The 25,723-nt window shown below is 42.0% G+C and overlaps 1 protein-coding gene and 1 pseudogene across 4 annotated transcripts in view; both read left to right on the plus strand.

Annotated features, from left to right (window-relative positions):
- The first annotated feature begins 3,232 nt into the window (after window positions 1-3,232).
- The window catches only part of MYO5A (myosin VA), a 197,513-nt gene continuing 175,022 nt past the window's right edge, over window positions 3,233-25,723 (plus strand). For all 4 annotated transcript variants that reach the window (XM_045900057.3, XM_045900058.3, XM_045900059.3 and 1 more), the window contains exon 1: window positions 3,233-3,377. In XM_045900057.3, the coding sequence (XP_045756013.1) occupies window positions 3,351-3,377 (27 nt within the window). In that variant the 5' untranslated portion in view covers window positions 3,233-3,350. The remainder of the gene's footprint in view (window positions 3,378-25,723) is intronic.
- Window positions 5,543-24,439, plus strand: LOC123861995 (26S proteasome complex subunit SEM1-like; annotated as a pseudogene).

The raw sequence follows: 25,723 nt of genomic DNA on the forward strand, positions 1-25,723 counted from the left end.
CTTAAAATATGCAATGACATTTGGCTACTCTTTGGGAGGGGGGAATCCTAAATTCTGGAAAGCTGTAACTATTGCTGGTTTCCATACTTCACTAATGACAAAGTGCTTGGGACTGTGAATATACGTGGTTAAGGTAAGGAAGGCCAGCCATCAGGGTTCCCTGTTGCTTTTTTTTTTTGGCTTTTAAGTCTATTCTTTTTCTGAATGAGGTAAAGTCACGTCAAGGGTAGAGACTCCTTCTCCTCTTCCTCATACCCACTACCTTTCTCCTACTGTGGCCCCCAAAATTTGAGTGGTTGAATGCATGTGTTCAGGAATTAGAAGACAATAATTCTAGTTTCTTTTTCTACCTGTCCAAAAAAAAAAAAAAAAGACTCATATCTATAAGACCCTTTTTTTAGTTTCTTAGTTTTTTAGTTTTTTGTCCATATAGGGGAAGAAAAAGTTTTCCTCAACCCTCTTAAGATCCCTGGCTGGGTCTGAAAATTAAACTGATAAAAGATAGATTAAAAGGAGAAGCAACATATATATTTATATTATTTTATGTGACACAGGAGTATTCATAATGAAATGAAGACCCAAAGAAATGACAAAACCTGCTTGCTTTTGCATTGGGTCAAACAAAGAGAGGCAATTGTGGAAAAGTGACTAAACTATGTGGGCAGGCGAAGGGAAGATAAGAATTATTTTAACAAAGGTCTGCTGGTGCAGAATTCTCTTGCTCTCAACTTCTCCTTGATGATAAGAATGTTACTTTCCTTCTGGTATAGGGAGGACATCTTTCATAACGGAATTTCATTTCCTGCTTTTAAGAAAGTCAGAGTGTTTTTTTTCTTGTATTTGCTGTTTTTCAAATCCTCCAAACTCTATGCCAAAGCAGCATACCCTGGGGTGTATGCCCTGAATTACTCCATCAGCATTTCCCAACAGTCCTGAGAGGTAAGAATTATCCAAGGGTGAGAAAGCAGTGGTTACCACCTTACACAAGGCATGAAGAAATTATAAGGGGTAGAATTCAAGCCTCCTAAATCTCAATCCAGTGTCCTTGTTGTACTGGTCATAGCGGCACATTTTCCCTTTTTATGTCTGGACAAAGAAAGGGTGGGACCCCAAAACATGAAAGAGATGTGATTTTAGAATTGGAGGGAACAGAGAGCATTCTGTGGGTCTTTGGACTCTGTAGCCAATACCTATGGCATCTGTGAGGGGATTGTGGGCAGTGAGCAAGGGAAGGACAGGCTTGAATTCCAGGGAATGAGGACTGGTCCCAAGTGCCCCCACCCCCCATGACAATGGTCTTCCTTCACATACACATGCAGGATACACACACAACCAAGGGGCCAGCCTTGAGACGTGGTCTTGATAGAAACCATCCCAGATTGCCAGGACGGGCACATAAGAGTTTAAAGAAATAAGAGGCTAGGATGAAAAAAATATGGAGATTAGTCAACCAGGAGTGAAAGTGTGGTGAGTGCAGAGCAGGTAGAAGGTGAAGACCATATGGGGCCAAGGGTAGAGAGACCACATTTTTTTTTTTTTAAAGATTTTATATATTTATTTGAGAGAGAGAGAATGAGAGAGAGCAAGCACATGAGAGGGGGGAGGGTCAGAGGGAGAAGCAGACTCCCCGCCAAGCAGGGAGCCCGATGTGGGACTCGATCCAGGGACTCCAGGATCGTGACCTGAGCCAAAGGCAGTCGCTTAACCAACTGAGCCACCCAGGCGCCGGAAAGACCACATTCTTGTGCTTGATGTGCAAGGGTAAGGGTGAGCAGACTGAATGCCACTTTTTTTAATAAAGATTTTATTTATTTATTTGACAGAGAGAGACACAGCGAGAGAGGGAACACAAGCAGGGGGAGTGGGAGAGGGAGAAGCAGGTTCCCCTCTGAGCAGGGAGCCAGGCGGGGGGCTCCATCCCAGGACTCTGGGATCATGACCCGAGCCGAAGGCAGACGCTTAATGACTGAGCCACCCAGGCAGGCGCCCCTTGAATGCTACTCTTGAGACTCCTTTGACCTTTTCTTTTTTTAAGATTTTATTTATTTATTAGAGAGCATGAGCAGGGGGGACAGGTATGAGGGGGAGGGGCGGAGGGAGAGGGAAAAGCAGACTCCCCATTGAGCAGGGAGCCCACCGCTTGGCTGGATCCCAGAACCCTGAGATCATGACCTGAGTGGAAGGCAGATGCTTAATGGACTGAGACACCCAGGCGCCCCATCCTTTGACCTTTTGATACAGAATTCATTTGCAGTATGGACTTTCCACAAAAGCCCCCTGCAATTTTCAGGTGGCATCTGGATAGCTTCTGTGGGCACCATGGAATCGATAATCACAAGGGGAAACAGGAGGAGGAAGAGGACTGGGGCAGAAGGGTAGTGGTATACCTTTGCAAACACATAGGCCTAGGAGAGGTAGGCGCCTGGGCTGCCTCCTGGGGGCATTTTGTTTCAAGAAACGATACCCAGGCAGATGCCCAGGTGTTTAGGGTGACCTTGGTGATCCTCTATCGCAGATTACTGGTTCTCACTGCCTAGCTCCCAGACCACTGCTCCTAACAGGATTCTTCTGGAGTTCTAGGTTGTTCTATTGACTTCGAAGAAGCCTCCTCCCGCATCCTTTCCCTAGAAATGCTTGGAAGGATAGGAAAACCAGCTGGAGACTCCCAGTCCTTTACCTGGACACACGCAGTGACACCAGCAATCGCCGTGGCTGGACCTTTCTGCACGGTCCAGGGCTCGCTTGGGGGAGAGGGGCGTCCGGGGTGTGAGGCGCCCCCAGGCAGGTGTGCCACGGAAGAGGGGGCGGGGGCGGGCTTCTGGGCACCGGCGGCGCGGGAGGACGCGGCCGCCGCGCAGGCTGGCAGGCCGATGATGCTCGGGTCGACGGCCGAAGGGAGGCAGCCTGAGCCGGAGAGAGCCCGCAGCAGCCGCGGTGGGAGCGCCGAGCGCAGCCTCCTCCCGCTCCCACAATGCACAGGGCGGCGGCGGCGGCGGCGGCGGCAGCGTCACCGGCCGGCGAAGGGGCTGCGGCGGCGACCCCGAGGACCCCGGGCACGCGGGGCGCTCGCGCCTGCTCGCGGCGGGCCCGGGAGTGATGGCCAGGCCCCCGCGGGCCGCCCGCGCCTGAGGCGCCCGGCCCCGCCCCGCCCGGCCCGGCCCCGCCCCGCCCGGCCCGGCCCCGCCCCGCCCCGCCCGGCCCCGCCCCGCCCGGCCCCGCCCCGCCCCGCCCGGCCCCGCCCCGCCCCCTGCCGGCGGCTGCCGGGGCGCTTCCTAGTCGGCGCGGGCGGCCGCCCAGGCGAGGTGCGGCCTCCGCTCGGGCGGGGGGCGTCGGCGTCGCGGGGCCCCGCCATGGCCGCGTCCGAGCTCTACACAAAGGTAAGGCGGGCCGCGCCGTGGGGCCGGGGCCGCGCGGCCGGGCGCCGCCGGCTGTCAGGCTGGCGTGGGGCGGGGGCGCGGGGGCCCTGCGGCTGCACCCCCCCTTCCCCAGCATTTCAAAATCCCCGGCCCGGCCCGCCTGCCGCAGAGGCGCCTTCCCCTTTCGGGCGGGGGCGGCGGGGGGCGGCCTGCCTCGGCGGTCTCTGCGGCCCCGCCACGCTCCCCGGGCTGCGTGCTCAGCGGGTTTCCGAGCGGGGAGGGGGCCTGTGTCAGGGTCGCCCGGCTTGGTTTTGGAGAAATCCTGGCTGCGGGAGATGCTTGATCGGCTGGATCAGATGGTCCCTCCCGTGGGGACAGGCGCTTAAAATAACGTCTTGTGTTGGCATGCGGTGCCACTTCCACCACCAGCCAACCTTTCTGTGAGAGTGTTTGGAATCCTGCACCAGTCGGTTCCCACCTTTAGCTGCCGGGTTTCAGATGGCTTCCCTGGGGTGGTGAGCCCCTGAGGAAGATGCCGCCGGATAAATGCGAGATGATTCACGGGCTGGGATGGTCGGTTCTCATTCGTCCTGGGAGTTTGCTACCTACGTGTGATCCCTTAGAGCCTTGGTATGCTCCATGGCTTCACCATCCGCTGGGGCGAGCCTTTTCCTTCAGGGTTTAGTTTGAGGAAAGCGGCAGCCTTTTCTTTCTTATACCGACATCAGTATTTTCTGGGTCTGCTAATCTCTGAATGGCATATTTTGGAGAACTGTCCCTTTGAAGGCTTCTGAAAATTGGTCTTGGGCAGCGTGTGGTGCTTGGTGAATGTGTGTCGTCATGGCATTTTATGCTATAACTCTGCTGTACGTAGGTGTTTTGCCAACTATTAATTACCTTTAGTTCCAGTTAACAGAATGGGCTTCACTTTCCAAGTTTGTGTTGGCAGCAGACTCTCCATTTAGGATCTTAGAATCATTGTTTCCAAATGTGACCCAAGTAAGCCCAGGACCCAAGTTGCGGCATGTTATTAGAAGTCTGGACACGCCATCAAGAGACCTGGATTCTAGCCCAGGCCTTTTCACTTACTGTGTGACCTTGGACAAGTCACTTAACTTTTTTTGTTCAGTTGTCTCATATCTGTAAGTGGAGTTAATTATACCTGCTCTGCATCTCTTTCAAGGCTGTTGTGAGGATCAAACCTGGGAATTAGATGGGAAAGCTTTTGTAACCTGTGAATTTCTCAAGAAATTGGTATAAGATTAATTCAACCACAAGATGAGGAGTTTGCATAAAACATTCTCTAGGACCCCTTTCTTTCCAGCCACAGACTTAAAAGAGTGCACAATTGGAACTTCTCTCTAAATCTGGTAATTTTCTTAGGCATTGTAGGTCTCTAATGTATGAATGAATGTAATTGAAAACTGATTTGGTTACTTTATTAGTAAACATTGATACAGTGCTAACTATGTGCCAGGTACTACTCTTAAGTGCTTTACAAATAGTAACTCATTTAATCCTCATAATGAAAGTATGAGGTAGGTACTGAGAAATATCAGAGGCATTTTCCCATGAAGAGACATAGGTCTGTAAACATTGCCTAGTTACTTTGTATAGCCCTCCATTCTTCACTGTGCACAGTGAGGAGTCCATCCCTGAGCTGCCTAATTGTAGGCTGCTTGATTGGATAATAAATTGCTCTTGGTCTTGGATCAGCCTTTTTTCTCCCAAGATAATTTTTGAGAAGAAAAAAAAATTTTAAATACTGTGATTTTTATATCTCAAGGTTTTGGCTTTTGATCATTGCTTCATCACACACTCTTTTAAAATGCACCTTCCAGTCATTGTAAAGACGGACTGGTTTAGACATCAAGAGTGAGTTGAGCTTAAATTGCCTTCTAAATACATTTATGCCTAAGTATATTCTAACCTCTTGGCTATTTGTTGACTAATTCTTTCTGTGAATGGGCCGTAGCTTAATGGTGGGTCAAAATATTGTGCCAGGTACTCTGCTTAATATTGAGAGGTTCTAACAATGAACAAGACACAATCCTTTCCCTCAAAGGACTCATAGTCTGTTGCTTATATTTTTGACCTACTTTGAATATCTGGGAGCATAAATAACCTGTTGTTACCTCCACAGCAGTCAGACAGCTGGTGTGGTATTTATAAGTAGAAATTACGGAATGGGTCGGGACATGGGGAAGGTTGGAATGATTGTAGAGATAAAAGCTTGGGTAGTGATTATTAGAGGAAGAGGGAAATCATTAGAAGTTAAGTCAGTGGATAAACACAAGGATTTTCTTCCTCACAGAGGATTATAGGGAAGGAAGTTCTGGAGTAGATTACAAGGAAAGATATATTAGTGACATGTCATAATTATGATATTCAACATAGTGGTTAAATCTGAAAAGTGCCCTTTTAAAAAATGTCATTCAGAGCTTAAAGGCAGATTTTGATGTGTGATACAGATCAGCTCCCATTACGGTGAAAGGAAAGAGACCATTCAGTTTTTTCTTTATAGCCAAAATGATAATGGTTTTGTCACAGTAATTTATCAGGGCTTCCGTTTTGTAAATTTTTCCAGCAGTATAAACATTTTAAGGGCAATAACTAGGTTCCTAGGATATAACATTTCTGGAAACTAACATTTTGGTTAAAATATGTTTGTTGGTTTTTAAAATAAAGGCTATTGAGATGTAATTTACATACCATGCCATGCCCAATTTAAAGTTTACAATTCAGTGGTTTTTAGTATATTCACAGAGTTGTGGGTTATTTTGTTTTTAGATCCACCTGGCTTGTTCCCAAAAGAATTGAAGGTGGCTAAGATATCTCATTGCTTCTGATTTTGAAAATATTTGCAAGTCTTGACTTGTCAGTGGATATCTGAATCATAATGTCACCCATAGATGCTTTCAGCAACTTCAAAGGATTCAGCATTTGTGGAGCAGAGTTTATTTTTTTAATTTTTTTAAAGCTTTTATTTATTTGACAGAGAGAGACACAGTGAGAGAGAGAACACAAGCAGGGGGAGTGGGAGAGGGAGAAGCAGGCTTCCCGCGGAGCAGGGAGCCCGAAGCGGGGCTCCATCCCAGGGCCCCGGGATCATGACCTGAGGGGAAGGCAGATGCTTAATGACTGAGCCACCCAGGTGCCCCTGGAGCAGAGTTTATTAACTAGGCTTACATGGATCACCGGCAGCAATACAATGGTATGGTAGGCCTCCTCACATGAACTTCCTAGACATGGATAACACCGTAAATGCTATAGAATGGCCAAGATTACCTGAAGTTGTTTAATTAGGAGTCCCATTGTGTATCAGGATGCTGAGTTTTGTAACAGTACAAAAAATTCTAAAACCCCTGCTCGAGAAGCCGCGTGAACTTTCCTAGATGAGACAGCAATTTAGGCCAATAGATTGTATATCTGTAATCTTCCTTTCCTACCATAGTCCTTCATACCTACTTAAGCCACATGGCCTAGATTTTTTTCTGGGATAGTTCCTGTTTTTTGTTCTATGCCTCTTCCCCTTTACCATCAATCCTGGAAATTCGAACATTTTGATGTTGAAATTACATTTTTCAGACTACTTTCACCATCTGAAAGCAGGAGAGAAATCTCATCTCTGATCATGTGCCAGATGTGAAGTTTGGCAAGTACATTCGATTTCCTCAAGTATCCTGTCATGCCTCTTCCATCTATATTTCTTCCTGATGTCCCTAACAGTCTGTCTCCTGTAAATAATGGCTTGGGATGACTAGTCTACTTGTAGGAATGAAGCAGGGTATAAAGAAGTGGTTAAACAAGTAAGCACGTTTTCAGGCGTGTTGAACAGAATGAGTAATAGAGAGGAGAGCTGGGAGCCAAGAGAAACCAAAGAAACTGTTGCAGGAAACAAAATAGGAAATGATGGTCTGGTAGACTCAGGCACAGGCAGATGATGTGGGAAAGAAGGGGACAAACTTGGAAGACAGGTCTCTGTGATGGATTAGATATAGGGTGGGAAGGAGAGGGAACAGTGTAAGTTAACACCAGTAGCTCTAGCTTTGGAAACTGGAAGTTAATTCCCATTGTATCATGAATTTTTGCAGACTTTGTGGAACTTGTAAGCTACTCAGAAATACTTCAGACTTTTTTTTTTTTTTAACTTATTTATTTGTCAGAGAGAGAGAGAGAGCACGCACAAGCAGGGAGAGTGGCAGGCAGAGGGAGATGCAGGCTCCCCGCAGAGCAGGGAGCCTGATGTGGGACTTGATCCCAGGACCCCGGGATCATGACCTGAGCCAAAGGCTTAACCAACTGAGCCACCCAGGCGTCCCAATACTTCAGACTTCTTGAGCAAAGCAGAAAGCTCATGACTTCCTCTTGAAATTTGTTACTGTCTCTTGAAGTGTGAATGTCTGGTGTATTGCCCAGTGGCTAAAAGAGTACAAAGAGGTTTTAATTTTAATGAGAGTAGCTACTGCCAGATAAACATTTTAAATCTTCCTGGTGTTTTTTTTTTTTTTTAAGATTTTTATTTATTTATTGAGAGAGATAATGATAGAGAGCCTGAGGGGGTGAGAGTCAGAGGGAGAAGCAGGGAGCCTGATGGGGGACTCCATCCTGGGACTCCAGGATCATGACCTGAGCTGAAGGCAGTCACTTAAACAACTGAGCCACCAGGTGCCCAATCTTCCTGGTGTTTTTAACTGTTCAAAGTAGGGGAACTGGAGAAGGGTTTATGAATGGGGTTTCTGGGATTTAACTACAGTGGATATCTGAATATCCACTGGTTGGTGCAGGGTGGGGGTGCACTATAGGCAAGTGTGGGAGAGGAGAGACAAGCCCTCTTACCTCTTATCTCAGAAGGTAATTTAGCTTCTTTGTTTTTAACTTTATAATGGATTTCTCCTCCATTGGGAGGAGGATAGACTTTGATTTATTTGTCTCCACTTTATGCAGTTCCTAATGAAGTATAAGGTATTCTCAGAAGTAGAAACTCCTGGTTGATCTATGGAATAAAGCCTGGTCCTAGGTAAAACATCATGTGGGCAACCCCACTCCTCCCATTCCATCCCCGGATGGCATGTCTTCTTCCCACAGTGTCTTCTAGACCTTTTGCATTTGTCTCCCGAGGGAGTTTGTCTTTTCCTTTCCTTCCAGCTCTGTCTCTCTCTCTAATCAACTTAGTGAGGTATAATTTGTTTGTGATAAAATTCACTCATTTTAAGTGTATAGTTTAGTGAGTTTTGACAAATATATTCTGTCATGTAACCACTACCATAAGCAAGGTATAGAACATTTTCATTATCCTCAGGAGTTCCTTGTGCTAAGCTTCCTCTCTTCCCCAGTTTATTCTTTGTATAGCTAAAATGATAAATTTAAAAAAAAAATTTTTTTTTTAAGATTTATTTATTTATTTTGAGAGAGCGAGAATGAGAGAGAACACATGAGAGGGGAGGGTCAGAGGGAGAAGCAGACTCCCCGCAGAGCAGGAAGCCCGATGCGGGACTCGATCCCGGGACTCCAGGATCATGACCTGAGCCGAAGGCAGTTGCTTAACCAACTGAGCCACCCAGGCGCCCTAAAATGATAATTTTAAAAATAAACTCCAGTTTACTAGAGTTGTGCTTGCCCACTGGGACATCAGGAAGAGTTGTTTGTGTGTTTTCAAAATATATATTATGGTTTTACCTTAGCCCAACCACTAGAGATACTTAATATACAGGACTGAGCTGGGGTGTCGCTCAGTGGGAGGTGGGAGTGGATGGCAGAGGAGTTTAGGTGGTTTATTTAATCTTTACTTCACACACTTACCCCTTTACCTTATCGATGGTGTCTGCCTTTGATGCCTTGGGTCCTTAGGTCCTTAGTGTGCTAAAATGCCCGTTGGTCAATTTTGCATTTTAATGGTTGTCCTGTTCCATCTACCTTGGTTGTAATGTCAGTCTGGGTTTGTGGTGATAACGGATTTTTAAACTGCAGAAACTATCCCTGGCTTCTTCATGCCTCAGACCTTCTCCATTTCTCTTCTAAGCCCTCCTCAGCTGGAAGTCCCCTAAACCAGCAGTTATTAGCATTAAACATATCCTTGTACAATAGAGGCTTTTTGCCAATTGTGGAACTTAGGGATGGTGTGATTATGTTTTGGTTTCAAAGTAATGGCTCCAGACTTGGTTGAAATCAAGAGAGAAGTACATTATCCATTTCTAAGTGTTCATGAGGACCACCTTATCTACGTCCTTTGGCCCGATATGCTGCTATGGCCAAAAACATGAGCACATTGCTGAACTGGAGGGAGGCTGGACACTAACAAGACAAGTTTTGTCTCTCCTTAGTCACTTGTACAGAAACTGGTGTTTTCTGGTGGACAGCCTCTCCTTTGCTATCCTGCCTTCCGCTCCCTTTTTGCAGCGGGGTCAATAAACTATCTCCTTTATTTATTTATTTATTTTTAAAGATTTATTTATTTATTTGTCAGAGAGAGAGAGCGTGTGCAGAAACAGGGGAAGGGGTAGGCAGAGCAGGCAGAGGGAGAAGCAGGCTCCCCGCCGAGCAGGGAGCCTGATGCGGAACTCGATCCCAGGACCCTGGGATCATGACCGGACCCGAAGGCAGACACTTAACCGACTGAGCCACCCAGGCGTCCCAAACTATCTCCTTTATAAACAAAACAGACAAAACGGAAAACAAAACCAAAAAAACCACCTTTGCATTTTCCTGGCCAGGAATCCTGTGTGGGTGGTTGGGGTTTCTACTTCTTAATAAAAACACACTGAAACTAGAGGAGTTTCAGAATGGGAGATTTAAAAATAAAATGACCGTGGCAGTAAAGAAAGTAGATTAGAAAGGCAGAACTCTTTAATTTAGAAAGGTGAAGGTGAAAATCGATGAAGTATTTAACGTCAAGACTAAGAAATTTGTAACATCAAATCTCAATAGGGATACTTGTTAGATCTTCAAATAAATGTGTCATTTAAAATGAATTTCTTCTTTAAACATTAAGTTTATATTTATGAAACTTATTACCTTAAGTTATGATGACAGCTAAGATGTAGTAGATAAATAAAGAGGGTCTGGATAATTCATGCATCATAATTCTGCGATACCAACTTAACAAACATCTCTTTGACAGTGTTACAGAGTTTACCAGCCAGAGCTGTTTTAGTTGGAAGTAACAGAAACACAACTCAAAGCTAAAAAGGATTTTATTTGCTTCTATGACCTGAATGCCCAAGTCCATGGATTCAAAGCTAGAACCTGGTCTCTGAGGCTCTCTGTCACCAGTTCTCATGTCAAATTGTGCTGTCTACCATTGGTTTCATCCACATGACAGCTCTTTTCATGGTGAAAAAGATGATCAGTGACACCTGCAAGACCACATGATCTTCCAGTTCTGGGCCTGGAGGAAGTCTGGTAAAAGAATTCTGGTTGCCCTTGCTAGGAGTCATGTGTCCTCTCCTTTCACTGTGCTGTGTAGGTGGGGTGGCGGGGGCGAGGTGGGGGGGCAGTGCGGAGGAGGGGGAGAATGCTATGCATAGTCAGGTCGTGCTCGGCTCAAAGACTAGGTGGAGGACAGGATGTCATGATTGATAGCTCCACTCAGACCCGGTGGGGTGGCTGAAAGCTGTTGCGCATCAGAAAGAATAGTTAATATCCACTATGAATAAGTTACCCAAAATACAAAGCAGTTGAATTCTGCCCCTTCTCTTCTGATCTTTAAGCAGAAGAATGGGAGAATTTTGCATGACCAGAAGGACATTGGGTAGCTTTCCCTAATAGAATCATTTTGAATAAAAAAAAAAAGTCATGGAGAATCCATATAAGCAAATGTTACTGAAATCGTATCAGAGTTGGAAGATTTGAAAAGTATTTTTCATTTAGTCTTAATCAGGAGGTTATGAACCCTATGTCACCTTTCCTTCTGATCTTTTTCTGCCATATTTCCTCAGTGTTTTATTTCCCCTCATTTCCTTCATATTTTTGCTTGAATACATTATTCTCTTCCCCCATTTTCATCAACAGATAAGTTGTAAAATTTGTTATTCCCGTTTGATTCATTTCCAGTGTTCTTTTTCTACTCTCTTGCCTTCCACCCTGTCATATGCTCCTAGACACCCCTACTCCTTTATTTAATCTACTCACCCTAATGCTCTGTTGTGCTTTTTTTTTTTTAAAGATTTTATTTATTTGACGGATAGATAGAGAGCACAAGTAGGCAGAGTGGCAGTCAGAGGGAGAGGGAGAAGCAGGCTCTCTGCTGAGCAGGGAGCCGGACGTGGGACTCGATCCCAGGACCCTCCTGGGATCATGACCTGAGCCAAAGGCAGCCGCTTAACCGACTGAGCCACCCGGGCGCCCCATCTGTTGTACTTTTGCTTTGTTACCACTCCCTGAATCCTACATCACAATAGGGAGTAATTTCTCATGAGTTTACATAAATTATTTTCTGTGTATGGGAGTATCTATATATTTTAAACTATTAAACATTTCTGTGTTAGACTCCACTTTAGTCTAGACTAGACTAGTTAGAACTTAGTTTTTCATTTTACCATACTGGAATATATACAATTAAGGTGACCAGCTATTTCTTTAAGGATACCATCTCACTTTAAAAAATATTTTTGTAGCAGTCCTTAAAAAACTTTTATCCAGAATTGGTCTCTACATGCTCAAGCTGAGAAAAATCTTACTTCTAATTTGAAGCATCTTGCTCACGCTGGGAGCAGAAGTCCTGGAGATGTTTTTCATAAAATCAGGATATTTTTAATAAGGAACTTAGGTCAAAACCTGGATTAAATGTTTATCAATTCAGAATATATATAGATAGATAGCTCTCTCTATATATACATATATCTTATTATAGAAGTGAAAAGTTAAACTCACTAGAGTTAATATTGTATTTTAACCCACTCTTCCTGTTCATACTAATTTTTTTCATCTTAGACCAAGATTTCTCAACCTCTGCACTATTGCCGTAGTAGGCTAGATAATCCTTCCTTTCTGTGGGCTTGTCCTGTGTATTGTAGGATTTTTAGCCAAATCCCTAACCCTTATCTGCTAGATCCAGTAACATCCCTTACCCCCAGTTGTAAAAACCAATCCATATTGTGTACAGACATTGCCAAATATCCCCTGGGGGCGGGGAGCAAATCCTGCTCCCCTCTGCCACACTTGAGAACTCCTGTCCTAGACCTTAAGGCTTAGACTAGGGTAAGAAAAAGAGTTAAAAATAGAAGGAGAAATTTATTGGAAAAAACTTTTAAAAAATAACTTTCCAGTAATTTTTTTTCTGCTTATAGAATCATACATCTCAGATAATTTGGAAAATACAGAAACATATAAAGGAAGAAAATTAAAAATAAACTAATACCACCCAGAGATAATAATTGCTAATTATTAATTTACTTCCCTAAGTCTTTCATCTACATTCATATGGTAATTTTTATGATTTTTTAAACTTAATATATATTGTGAGAATTTTTATATCATTAAATATTCATTGAGAATGTTTTTAGTGGCTGGATAATATTCTGTCACCTGGATGTACCATAATTTATTTACTGCTGGGCATTTTCACTATTATAAGATAGGTACTATGGTGAGCATCTTTGTACATAAATCTTTGAATTAGTCGGTTTTAGTCAATTTCATATTCCAAGTCTCTCTGACAAGTGTTGACATTTACATTTATGCAGGGTACGGTATTCACATTTATTTCCTTTTAAAAATAGCATTTTTTTTGTACATTGCTTCAGGGCTAGGATGACCAGATGTCCCACTTAATGTGAGATGCTTTCTGCCATTCGGTGCCTTTATTGTGTTTTGAGAAATCCTCTTAGATAGAAATATATAAATTTATTTCAAAAACCTAACCTTTTAGAAATCTAAACTATTTCCTTTTCCTGACCATTTTCCTCATTGTTGCTCTTATTCATTGTTTCTTCTTGATTTTGGGGGAATCTGGGCCAGACAGAATTATTGAATTAGAAAGAATTAAACAAACAAACAAACCATGAAGCTATTGTTTTAAGAGTATAAACAAAGTATAATTTCAACCTGAAAATATGTTATCATTTTATTGTAGACAACATATCCTCCTAACTAGAACAAATTACTATTTGTCGGGAATGGTCAGAGAATGAGCTTGTTTTCAGTGGATAGTCAAGAACCTGAGAGACCTACCTGCCGTCAAACAAGTAGAAGAGCAAAATACACCCAGTGTTAAAGATAGCGCCCTGAATGGGATCTTTATAGCACCCAGAAGGTATTTGGGGGTTTGGGAGGCCTCTGGGCCATTGCTGTGTACAGCAGCTGTGCTTAAGGACTGGTAGCCACAAATGCTGAAAGTTGATGGTGTGGAAACTTAGATATTGAAGCTGTAGGAAACCCAGTAGAAGTTGGAAGTTTCTTTGCTTTCTTCCTCCACGAAAACCTTGATTTTTACCTTCTTTAGTTGTCATTTGTTTTCTTCTAAAAACCGTGGCTTGCAGAAATGCACGTCTCCGTGGCAGTATAATGATCAAATAATAATGGTTAGTATTTACCGAGGTCTCACTGTGGACCAGACACTATTCTGAGAACTTGGTTACAACTGTTTGCTTCCTTGGCTTCCACCTCTCCCAGTGCCTGAGAGAGAGGCAATGTATCACAGCAGTCAAGCATGGACTCTATACTTAGCGTTTGAATTCTGGTTTGAATCCTGGATTCACTTTTCGCTTTCCGTGTGACCTTGACCAAGCTACTTAACTTTCCTGTGCCTCAGTTTCCTCATTTTTTTTTTTTAAGATTTTATTTATTTATTTGTCAGAGAGAGAGCGCAAGCAGGGGGAGCAGCAGGCAGAGGGAGAAGCAGGTTCCCCGCTGAGCAGGGAGCCGGATGCGGGACTCCATCCCAGGACCCAGAGATCATGACCTGAGCCAAAGGCAGCTGCTTAACCAACTGAGCCACCCAGGCGTCTCTCAATTTCCTCATTTTTTAATGGGGATAATAATACCTACCTCATGTGGTTTTAATGATGACTAAATTTTTTAATATATATAAAAATGCTTAGAATGGTAACTGATGCATAATGCAGACTTAACTGTTGCCTCTTATTATTGTTGCTGTTTGGTTGTAGCTATTGTTCTTTCTCTGTGGCCACTTTATCTTCTTCATAAATTTAGCTACGTCTTATAACCTCCTGGATATTGGTGCTCCTAGGTTCTATCCTTAACCTACATTCCCTCCCACTGTGGCCTGATCTGCTCCTGAAAAGTTAGGTGTGAACCTGTGCTGATGACTTTCAAATCTCTGTTTCCAGCCTACTTGTTCTTGCAAACCTAAATCCCTGCAACAGCTGCCTATGGACATCTTTACGGGCACCTCAAACCTAGCATATTCAACATTGAACCTGTCATCTCCTCACTTCCTCTTCATTCCACTCTACTCTACTTCTTTGTGTCTTACTTTCCTCATCTGTAGGATGGTATAATAGTAATAGCAACTTCATAGAGTTGTGAAGGGGATTAAGTGATATAGTGCATGCACAGCTCTAGAATAATGCCTGGTTCACGTCTGAGAAAAGTTGGCCACTGTAATTGTTACTATTTGTATTCCTTGTCTGGGGAACGGCATCAACATCCATCCATGGACCCAAACAGAAACTTAGAAATTGTCTTGATTTACACCCCCTTTAGCCAACTGCCCCCCCCCCCCAATCACTTAAAATTTCCTGGTACTATCCTTAGTTTGGACCCTTTTTATTTCTTTCTTGGATCCTGTAACAGCGTCCAGAGCAATTTTGGGTCTTACCTCCTGTAATCTGTTTTTTGTTCTGTTACCAGAGTGATCCTCATGTAAGGAACATATCTGATCATGCCACTCTCTGACTTGAAATTCCTCAGTGATTCCTTATAGGATATTGTCTTGAGAATAAATATGTTAATGTAGTGCTTTCCAAACTTTGGTGTCCATCTGAAATCACCTGGGAATCTTGTTAAAATGGAGGTTCTGATGTAGGTCTGTGATGGGGCCCCAAGACTTTCTAACAACTTCCATGTGAAACCAGTGCTGCTAGATTGAGGACCACACCTTGACTAGTGAGGCCATGATACACTGGGCTTTTCCTGATCTGCCTTCACCCTGGGCCTGCCTCCTGTCTCATTTTCCCTCCTGGCATTCAGGCCATCACTTTAAGAGCTCTCCAGGTTGCCTTCTTCCTCCTTTGCATCATTCCCCTTGGCTGGCTTTCTCCACTGTTTGTTAATGAATTATGTCTTTCAGATCCTAGTCTAAGATGTTCCTGAGTGTTCTTGTAGAACGCTCTGTCTACATCTGTCCTGACACAACACTGCATTGCATATGTTTATCTCCTGAGGACAGGGGAAATACCACGTTTGTTTTGTTTTAGTAACAATTTCATTGAGATATCATTCACATACATTACAGTTCATTCATTTAAAGTGTGTAATGAGTGGTTTTCATGTTTTTTGACCTAGCATCTAGGCTAGTATTTAGTACATAGTAAGTAACACCTCCATGATTGAATGAATGAATGAACTAGAAGGTGTTAAAGTATCATTGGAAATCACAGATCTTAACATGCCGCTCTCCAGCTTAAAGGGGGGTCCCCGGCCCCTCCTCCCCTGCCCTATGAATCTACTGTAGAATCAACTTATTCCTTATCTTCACATTTAAGACTCTTGATCTTTTTCTTTCTTTCTTTTTTTTTTTTTTTAAGATTTTATTTATTTGACAGAGAGAGACACAGTGAGAGAGGGAACACAAGCAGGGGGAGTGGGAGAGGGAGAAGCAGGCTCCCCGCCGAGCAGGGAGCCCGATGTAGGGCTTGATCCCAGGACCCTGGGATCATGACCTGAGCCAAAGGCAGACGCTTAACGAGTGAGCCACCCAGGCGCCCCTTGATCTTTTTCTAACCCTAGTCTCTTGGCTTGATCTTTCACAACATGGGTTTCCCAGACTTTATATGTAGCAATCATCTGGAATGCTTTTTAAAATGTAAATTTCTGAGGGGCGCCTGGGTGGCTCTCTCAGTTAAGCATCAGACTCTTGATTTCTGCTCAAGTCATGATCTCAGGGTTGTGGGATGGAGCCCTGAGTTGGGCTCCATGCTCAGTGGGGAGTCTGCTTGAGTTTCTCTCTCTCTCATACCCTCTGCCCACCCCAATAAGAAATAAATCTTAAAAAAAAAAAAAGTAAATTCCTTAGTCTTGCTTCCAGAAACTCTTAAGTCAGTAGGTTTGGAAGTCCCAGGAATCTGCATTTTTTTTTTTTTTAAAGATTTTATTTATTTGACAGAGAGAGACACAGCAAGAGAGGGAACACAAGCAGGGGGAGTGGGAGAGGGAGAAGCAGGGGAGCAGGGAGCTGGATGCGGGGCTCGATCCCAGGACCCTGGGATCACGACCTGAGCCGAAGGCAGACGCCCAACGACTGAGCCACCCAGGCGCCCCAGGAATCTGCATTTTTTAACCAATGCCCTAAAGGATTCTGATGCAGGTGGTCTGTAGAATTCTACTCTGGAACGTAGAACCAACCTTGCTGCTTGAGCCAGTATTCCAGCTTTGCCTGACTTTGGACTTTGTCTACCATATTTCCCTCTTACCAGAATCCCCTACCTAATAAATGTGCAGTAAAAGTTAGCTGATTTAAACTATTTGTTCAGTGGTAGTGGTGGTGAGTCTTTTTAAAATTATAAGACTGTATTACTGTAGATACATTGTGGGCCATTTTCCCCCTGGCTATCCTTAATGTTTCACTTTTAATAGAATATGTGAGAAAACCTAGCACGTGGAAGTGACCCAGTAAATCTTTTTGCTATTTTTAAAGGCAACTGGAAAAACTGCCTCTCTTATATTAAAACTAAATTGAGAATCTTCTATGGTGAAAGATGTTCCATTACCTTTACTAATAATAGATGTGAAATAGTGTAAGAAATGACTTGCAAAATTACTGTGGGAACTATTTTCCTTTTAAAAAAAATCTTTTAAAGAAAACTACAAAAATAATAAATATTCAGTGCAGATCCTTGGCAAATTCATAAATACAAAAGAAAGAATTGCATGTAATCTCACTGTCCTCACAGATTCTTAATATTTTGATGTATGTCCTTCTACTTTTTTCCTATGTATATTTTCTCCAACAAAATGGTTTATTTTGTGCATACTATTTTGTAGCAAGATTTTTTTTCTCTAAGTAGTATATTATGAACGTTTTCCCATGCCAATACATAATTTTTTACAGTATCTTTTTAATGGATTCAGAGTGTTATATTGCATGCGTCAGTCATATGTTAGTCAACCAGTCCACTATGGTAAGTTCCAACTTTTTGACAGTTTACATTTAAATTGAAGAGAACCAAAAGCCTTTGTGTGTTCCTTTAAAAAGAAATCAATTGTAGTAGTTAATGAATTTGACTATAATTAACAGAACATCCCATTTTTCTACATAACAATATTGTTACAAAAACTTGGTGATTATCATATCAATGTTAAGAGGATTATTCTTATTATAAGAGTTTAAAAGGACAAAAAAAAACACCACAGGAATATCAAAGCACTCAGGAATAAATTCTTTTCTTTTTTTTTCTTTTTAAGATTTTATTTATTTGACAGAGAGACACAGCGAGAGAGGGAACACAAGCAGGGGGAGTAGGAGAGGGAGAAGCAGGCTTCCCGCCGAGCATGGAGCCCTATGCGGGGCTCGATCCCAGGACTCTGGGATCACGACCCGAGCCAAAGGCAGACACTTAACGACTGAGCCACCCAGGCGCCCCAGGAATAAATTCTTAAATGTTTGAAGTCTCGGAGTGTGCCAGCCACAACAGCCCACTAGAAGGAAATTCTCCAGACTATAGATGTAGACAGATCAAGGTTATTAACCAATGGGCCAGGTGAATCAAGCCGTAGGTTAGCTCCAGCTTGAGAGGACAGTGGATCCCTTTCTCTGCCAGTATTTTGGAAGCCATATCGTAGGTGGGATGAATTGTAGTGTAATCTACACATTAATATACTTGCTTTTTCTTGTTAATCAAGGAGACTGTCCCTGACTACTAAGAGCCGCTCAGGATTTGTCAAGTCTCTACATCCATATTTAATAGCAGGATAGCCTGGTTATTCACAAACTGTTGGCTGTAGAAATGAAAATGTTGACTTAGGCTAAGGGAGAAGAAATAAAGCAGAGGTTGTTATTCAAGAAAAAACACATTTACTAAATCAAGAGAAGTAATGTGGGAAATAATCTCTGAGACCTTAGATTGAGCTCTTTAAAGCTCTGAAAAGGAGTCTTTTGGATAATGTATTTCAGTTAAGCCCCCTTGGTTTACAAATACTGTAATAAGATGTTTCTTATAATGAGCTTCTACCTTAAATGTTTGGGATATTGGTCAGGGATCCTTAGGGGCCCAGTTCTTGAGATATCCAGTCCCTGGGGCAGAGGTGGCATGTTGTGGGGTGCAAGCATTTTCTAAGTCTGTGTCAGGAGCAGTGCCTTAGTCTTAGACTAATCTGTGGACCATGCAGACTTTCTTCTATCACTGCCCGCTGGAGTTTGAGATCTGTTTTGTCTTTGGAGCTAGAGGCTCTTTCTGAGCCTCCAATGTGGTGTGTTTAACAAGGATCTGGACAAAACCTGTAGTGTGCAGCTTAACTGGTTAGAGTAAGGATTGGGATGTGTCATCTGAGTTGATGAAAATCTAAGTGATGGGAACATTTAAGTCAGTAGCAATTTAACAAATCTGTAAGACTTGGTTGTGATCTGTACCATTCTGTATATGGATTCTTAAATTCTTAAATTCTAGATTCTTAAAATAATTATGTTCATAAGGTTAATCATCTCCTGTATTCTTATTTGGCTTTCTTGTCTATTGGTTGTTTTTTTCAGGATTTTGTAAGGTAACTGTCATAGACTATGGTGAAATTTAATAAATCTGAATGAGTAGAGGCCAAATTATTTTAAAATATGTGGGTGAAATAGATGGAGTAGTACCACTCTATATTATTCCAACTTGAAAATTTCTTCTTTTGGGCAGCAGTTAAGGTTTTTTAACTATGAAATTACATAGATTGAGTTTATTCAGAATGTGGTCAATATAATAGATCAACACAGTCTCAAGCAGAGCACTGGATGCTTTTGTGCATGTTTTTCACTTTAGTCAACTCCATACCTTTGGTTTTCATTCTTCCTGCCATAGCACAGTGATATCAGATTCAGCTAGAGCTTAAAGAAGAAGGGTCATGTTAATTAATTCCAGTGAAACAAAAACTGCCTCAAATAATTAATGGAATAACAGTCTCTTTAAAAGACTTTAGAGCTTTTTTTTTTTTTCTTTCCAAGGACTAGAGAAGGAGAATGGCACAAATTGTTCACGTGAGATCATTTTAAGCTATTGATGCATTTTACAGTCCTCATCTGATGTTTCTGATTTCAATATGAATCATTCAGGCCATGTAGTGATTTTTTTCTTATTTTCTCTTGAGCCTCTCTGACTTCAGTGACAGTTTTCAAGAGAGCAACCCCATGAACTTTGGCTTTGTTGGAATCTAAAAATGGTCTCCATTTTATTATTTTATTTATAGTTGTCATATTTTAGTTTAAATATAGTTGACCTAGCAAGTAAAAATTTGTGTGTACAAGTAGGGTGGCAAATATTAGGTCAGGTTGCCTGCTGGGTTATTGTAGGGAAGAAGAGGCTATGTATGTTCTCCCATCACGTTTTCTTCAGTGGATCTTGCCATTATGGGGTTTGATTTTTTGTTTATTTGTTGTTTTTTTTTTTTTTTTATCTTTCAAATAAGGAAAGAGGGATTAATGGACAGGGATAGCTAGAGTTAGGGAAAACCAGGTCAGGAGATAAGTAGGAAGATCCTTTCCCATATTGTGATTGTCTTTGTTTTCCAACCCAACATTGGAAGCTTTCATCTTATGACCTAACCTTCAAGGATACTGCCTTCAAGCAAACTAGAAAGTTTAATCTACTATAATTTTAGTAGGTAAAAAGGGAATAAGAGGAAATTAACATATGATGTGTGGTTTATTTTGACAAATAAAAAGGTCTGGATTTTATTATGTGTTGAAAATATACTCAGGATCTTGTGCATGTTTAGGAGCTCAGTTTCTGGAAGCATAATAATAAAGATGTAAAGAAAAAGGGAACAAAAATGTAAAAAAAAAAAAAAGGAAAAAGAAAGGCTAAAAAAAGGGCGGTTTGAAATTGGGAGATTTGGGTATGATTACCTGAATGTGTATTACCATGTATGTGTGGGGCAAACAGGGTTCTGTCCTAGGAAGGGAAACAGCCCTATAACTCAGGGAACCAATGACCTATCTACAAATAATATTGGCCATTGTGCTGTAGAGGTAGGAAACTCAGAGTAGGTGAAACAGAGGAGGCATTAGAACAAACAGGTCGCGTATAGATGTATGGTTATGTTTTTGCTTTAGTCCTTTGTACTTTGTGTTGTGATGTCTATTTTGGTTGGTTGTTCTCTCAAGTTAGTTGTAATTTTTATCTAAGATTTCTGAAACTAGCTACAAAATCTGATTGGATTACCTGATTTTTTAGGTTTTTGAAAAATGTGATTGAAACAACTTTGCCGTGTAGGGATTTGTGTGAACCAGATCTACTATGAAAAGAAAATAGAGAAAAGACTATTTACATCATGTAAACAAGAGTTAAATTTTATGCTCAGAGGCGGCAGCGGGGTTGGTGGCTTCAGTGAAGAAAAGTGAGAGTTCCAACTTTCTTCTTGGCCTGAGAGGTTTTTGGCGCCAAGGGTTACCATGTCAGGGAAAAAGCAGGTTGGGTAGACTTGGGTCTCTTAGAGGAGGATGACGAGTTCAAGGAGTTCCCTGAGGAAGACTGGGCTGGTTTAGATGAAGATGAAGATGCACATGTCTGGGAGGATAATTGGGATGATGACAACATAAAGGATGACTTCTCCAGTCAGTTATGAGCTGAACTAGAGAAACGTGGTTATAAGATGGAGACGTCATAGCATCCAGAAGAAGTGTCAAAGCAACCTAAACTTGAACTGTTTACTAAATTCTAGGACAGAGAACCCAGAATGGGACACTTAAAACAATATGGTTATTTCATTACCTGCTTGGATTTATTTTTGTTTTTGTAACACAAAAAAATAAATATTTTGATCTTAAAAAAAAAAGAATTAAACTTTATGCATCTGAATGATTAAATAACAGGTACATAAAATGAATGGGAAATACTTGAGAACAAATAAAAAGTAGCAAATAATAATGTGACGTGGTTAAAAGCATGATCTCCTGTTTTAGGCTGAGCTTCTTCCTGTGTGACCTGGCAAATTAATGAATGTACTCACCTCATAGGGCAGCTGAGAGGTTTGTAAATCACACACATATATGTGTAAAGCACTTAGCTTACTACTTGGCACATCATAATGGAGTCTGTGAATATTAACTCTTAGCTGGTATTATTGGCTTGTCTTTTTTTTTTTTCAAGAGAGAGAGAAAGCATGAGTGGGGAGGGGCAGAGGGAGAAGGAGAGAGAGATCCCAACCAGGCTCTATTCTCAGTGCAGAGCCTGATACGGGGCTCAATCTCATGACCCTGAAATCATGATCTGAGCTGAAATCAAGAGTCTGATGCTTAACCAACTGAGCCACCCAGGTGCCCCTATTGACTTGTCTATTTTAAATGATTTGTAAAAATTCACTTGCTTAAAAAAAAAAAAATAGTCCTAATACATCTCTCCTTATCATACTCTTAATGATTTTGGAGGGTTTCAAGACATGAGTTATAAACACTACAATTTTCCCTTTATTCTAGATAGGATTTGGCTGGCGATTCTCTTTCACATACAGTCTGTCTCTAACTCCACATTGTCAGCATCATCTGCCATGGCTGTAGCTTTCATCCCAGTCCCTTCTAAATTTCTCCATCAGTATTCTCAACCTTTTTTTTCCTTCCGGAAAGAGAGACTTATTCTAAATAAGGGCTCTTAAAGGTCCTCCACCCTGTTGTAATTAACTGGGTAACTAGCACTTTATGCATAATATAAACATGTCATAAATTATTGGTTGAATCTCAAAAGCCAGTCCCAATCCCTTTTCTTTTGCCCATATAGAGGTTTACAAGACAAACATTCCCTTTTCTCACCTTTTTTTTTTAAGATTTTATTTGAGGGAGAGAGCGAGAGAGAGCACAAGCAGAGAGGAGAGGGAGACGCAGGTTCCCTGCGAGCAGGGAGCCTGCTGTGGGGCTTGATCCCAAGACCCTGAGATCATGACCTGAGCCGAAGGCAGACGCTTAACCAACTGAGGCACCCAGGTTTTTTTCTTACTTTTTTTGGAAGTTAGAGCTAGCTGTGTAATTCAGTTCTGGCTAATGTGTTATAACCAGAAATCTTTTGGAGGGCCTCTACAAGGAAAAAATTGCTTTTCTGGTAGAAGGAACAAGCAAGAGAACAGTTTGGATGCATATCCTTTTCTTTATTCCATTCTGAAATGTAGACTATGATGTATGGAGTTGTGGCAGCAAAGTTGCAGTCATGAGGCAACATCCCTAAGAGTGAACTTAAGCTGAGATGGTAGAGTAGAAAGATGAAGAGTCTGGTTTCTTTCTTTCTTTTTTTTTTTTAATTTTATTTATTTAAGAGAGAGAGAATGAGAGACAGAGAGCACGAGAGGGAAGAGGGTCAGAGGGAGAAGCAGACCCCCTGCCGAGCAGGGAGCCCGATGCGGGACTCGATCCCAGGACTCCAGGATCATGACCTGAGCCGAAGGCAGTGGCTCAACCAACTGAGCCACCCAGGCGCCCAAGAGTCTGGTTTCTTAATGATATTACCGAGTTGTCAGAACAGCCCTGAGAAAACCTTCTCTGGACTTTTCTTGGTAAGTCCTACCAGTTTAAGCTACTAGGTCAGACTTATCTGTTCCTTGTAGCTGAAAGCATTCCCAACTTAAACAAGTTGTAACAGCTTTTATAATGTGAATGAAGTCAACATAAAATTGGGAGACATTTGTCTAATCTGTACAGGGTTATTTATACACAAAATAAATGCAGGTAACATGGGAATATGACAGAATCCAAGAGGTGAAACATCTTCTGGCATTGCAAAACATGGGTAGTAAAATCAAATAACCTAGTCCTAGTCATAATTTCTAGGTTGTCTGGCTACCTCCTGAGTCCTTTCTGACATTTTCTATGGCTTTTCAAAGTCTTGCTTTCCTCAGGCTTAGAATCATGACATGACAGAGGCAAGGACTGAAGTTTGAATAAGAAGGGAAAAGCTGGGTCTGAGTGAAGGTGAGTGGGTGGGAGATTTTGATTAAAAGATGAGTGTATAGAGACCACGCCAGTCTTCCAGACTGGCTTGTTCCTCAGGTGTCTTGAGGTTCAGCATTCATGAATTTCAATGGGGGGAAGAAGAGAACAAGACATTCAAAGATAGAGGAGAAGCCCCAGCAGCAGCTGATGCCACTGAAGGCCTAGAAAAATGAAAAGCCCCTTCACCTTTGGGGTTCAGTTCTATTTGGTCTCTCAACTTTTACATGCAGTTTATGGTAAATCCACACCAATGAGATGTTTCACCCAGCCTTACTAAATTTTAGATTATCTAGTGGCGTTAAGATTTTTGGTGAGTTTGTCCTTTTGGTGTGAACACTTAAAGTAGAGGTCGGCAAGGAAGGAAATACATGTGAGAAACTACAGAGGACTCCTGCAGAGAAAAGTAGTTAGAAGATTAAGAAAATTTGATGAGATTAAGATTAAGATAAGATTAAGAAATATGATGAGATGAACATGATAGTGACATTTTCCACTGAGGTTTTATCATTTGCTGAGACTCCCGAGTCAATGCCTCTTTTGCCTCTTTTTAAAGCTAATCATAGGGCGCCTGGGTGGCTCAGTTGGTTAAGCGACTGCCTTCGGCTCAGGTCATGATCCTGGAGTCCCGGGATCGAGTCCCGCATCGGGCTCCCTGCTCGGCAGGGAGTCTGCTTCTCCCTCTGACCCCCCTCCCTCTCATGCTCTCTGTCTCTCATTCTCTCTGTCTCAAATAAAAAAAAAAAAAAAAAAAAAAAAAAAAAAAAAAAAAATTAAAAAAAAAAAAAAAAAAAAAGCTAATCATAAAAGAAAACACTAACTCTTTGTGTAGCTGAGGAAATAAATGAGCCAAAATATTGTCTACCAGTGGCACAATGAGAGAATTATGCTTTAAATGGAGGCTGACACATGCAACCTCTTATACACGTTCTTCTGTCTTTTACATTGACCAGCGAGCTTGGTAGCTTCATTGTTCTCTCACTAGATGTTTGGAAATGGCTGGCCTTATTGATCACACATTTCTGTAGATGCAGCATGGCCAGAGGATGTTATTTCTGGTACAGAGTGAGAAAGAGTTTGTACAAGCACTGTGGGCAGAGCCACTGTACCGTTAGATTTAGACCTTACGTACAGGAGATACAGAGTAACCACACGCTCGGCTTCCCACTCAGCCCTCGTTCTCTTGTTCAACGTTAGACTCCGTGCTTTTGAGCTTACTAGAATCCATGCTGTCTGGTGTTCTGTGAATTAAAAAAAAAAAAATTCAGTTTTAGTTTACATACATAAATACTTTCTTGACTGCTATTATAAAAGATAACAGCATTTCAGGGGCGCCTGGGTGGCTCAGTTTTTAAGTGTCTGCCTTCGGCTCAGGTCATGATCCCAGGGTCCTGGGATCGAGCCCCGCATCGGGCTCCCTGCTCAGTGGGAAGCCTGCTTCTCCCTCTCCCGCTCCCCCTGCTTGTGTTCTCTCTCTCGCTGTGTCTCTCTGTGAAATAAATAAATTAAATCTTAAAAAAAAAAAGATAACAGCATTTCATATTGACATGAATAGATGTGCCGGATATAGTGTTAAGTAAAAAAGAGCAAATGCAGTATATGTGCATGGATGTGTGTGTATATGCCTGTGTTCTGGAAGAGTTTATCCTAGACTATGTAGATTATTGAAAACAGTTATTTCTAGAGGTGTAATTATGGGAGACTTTCACTTTCTAAATTATCCATATCTATAATGTTTAGATTTTTATATTCAGTATATGTTTCTTTTGTAATTAGAGAAAACAAATATTTTCTTTCTTTTTTTAAGTAGTGTAAAAAAAATGTTTCAAAGAAACATTTTTCAAGTTAAGAACAGGTGTCTGATGGTGTATGTGTATATATAGTATATATAATATATTAAAATAATTTATAATGTATCTAAGCATTGTTCTCTGCTTTCAGAACTGAGAGGTCTCATTCCTGATCCTTTTTTAGTGTTGGAATTAGCATCTTGGATTAGTTTTGAATTAAGCACATTTTCCAGGTGTGGGGAGAGAAAGAGGAAGGCCACCTATACAGTGTGATTTGGAGGGTACTGACA

The sequence above is a fragment of the Mirounga angustirostris genome, unplaced genomic scaffold, assembly GCF_029215605.1.
Source record: "Mirounga angustirostris isolate CCGP_5_RB_7025 unplaced genomic scaffold, mMirAng1.0.hap1 SCAF_9, whole genome shotgun sequence".
Lineage (NCBI taxonomy): Eukaryota > Metazoa > Chordata > Mammalia > Carnivora > Phocidae > Mirounga > Mirounga angustirostris.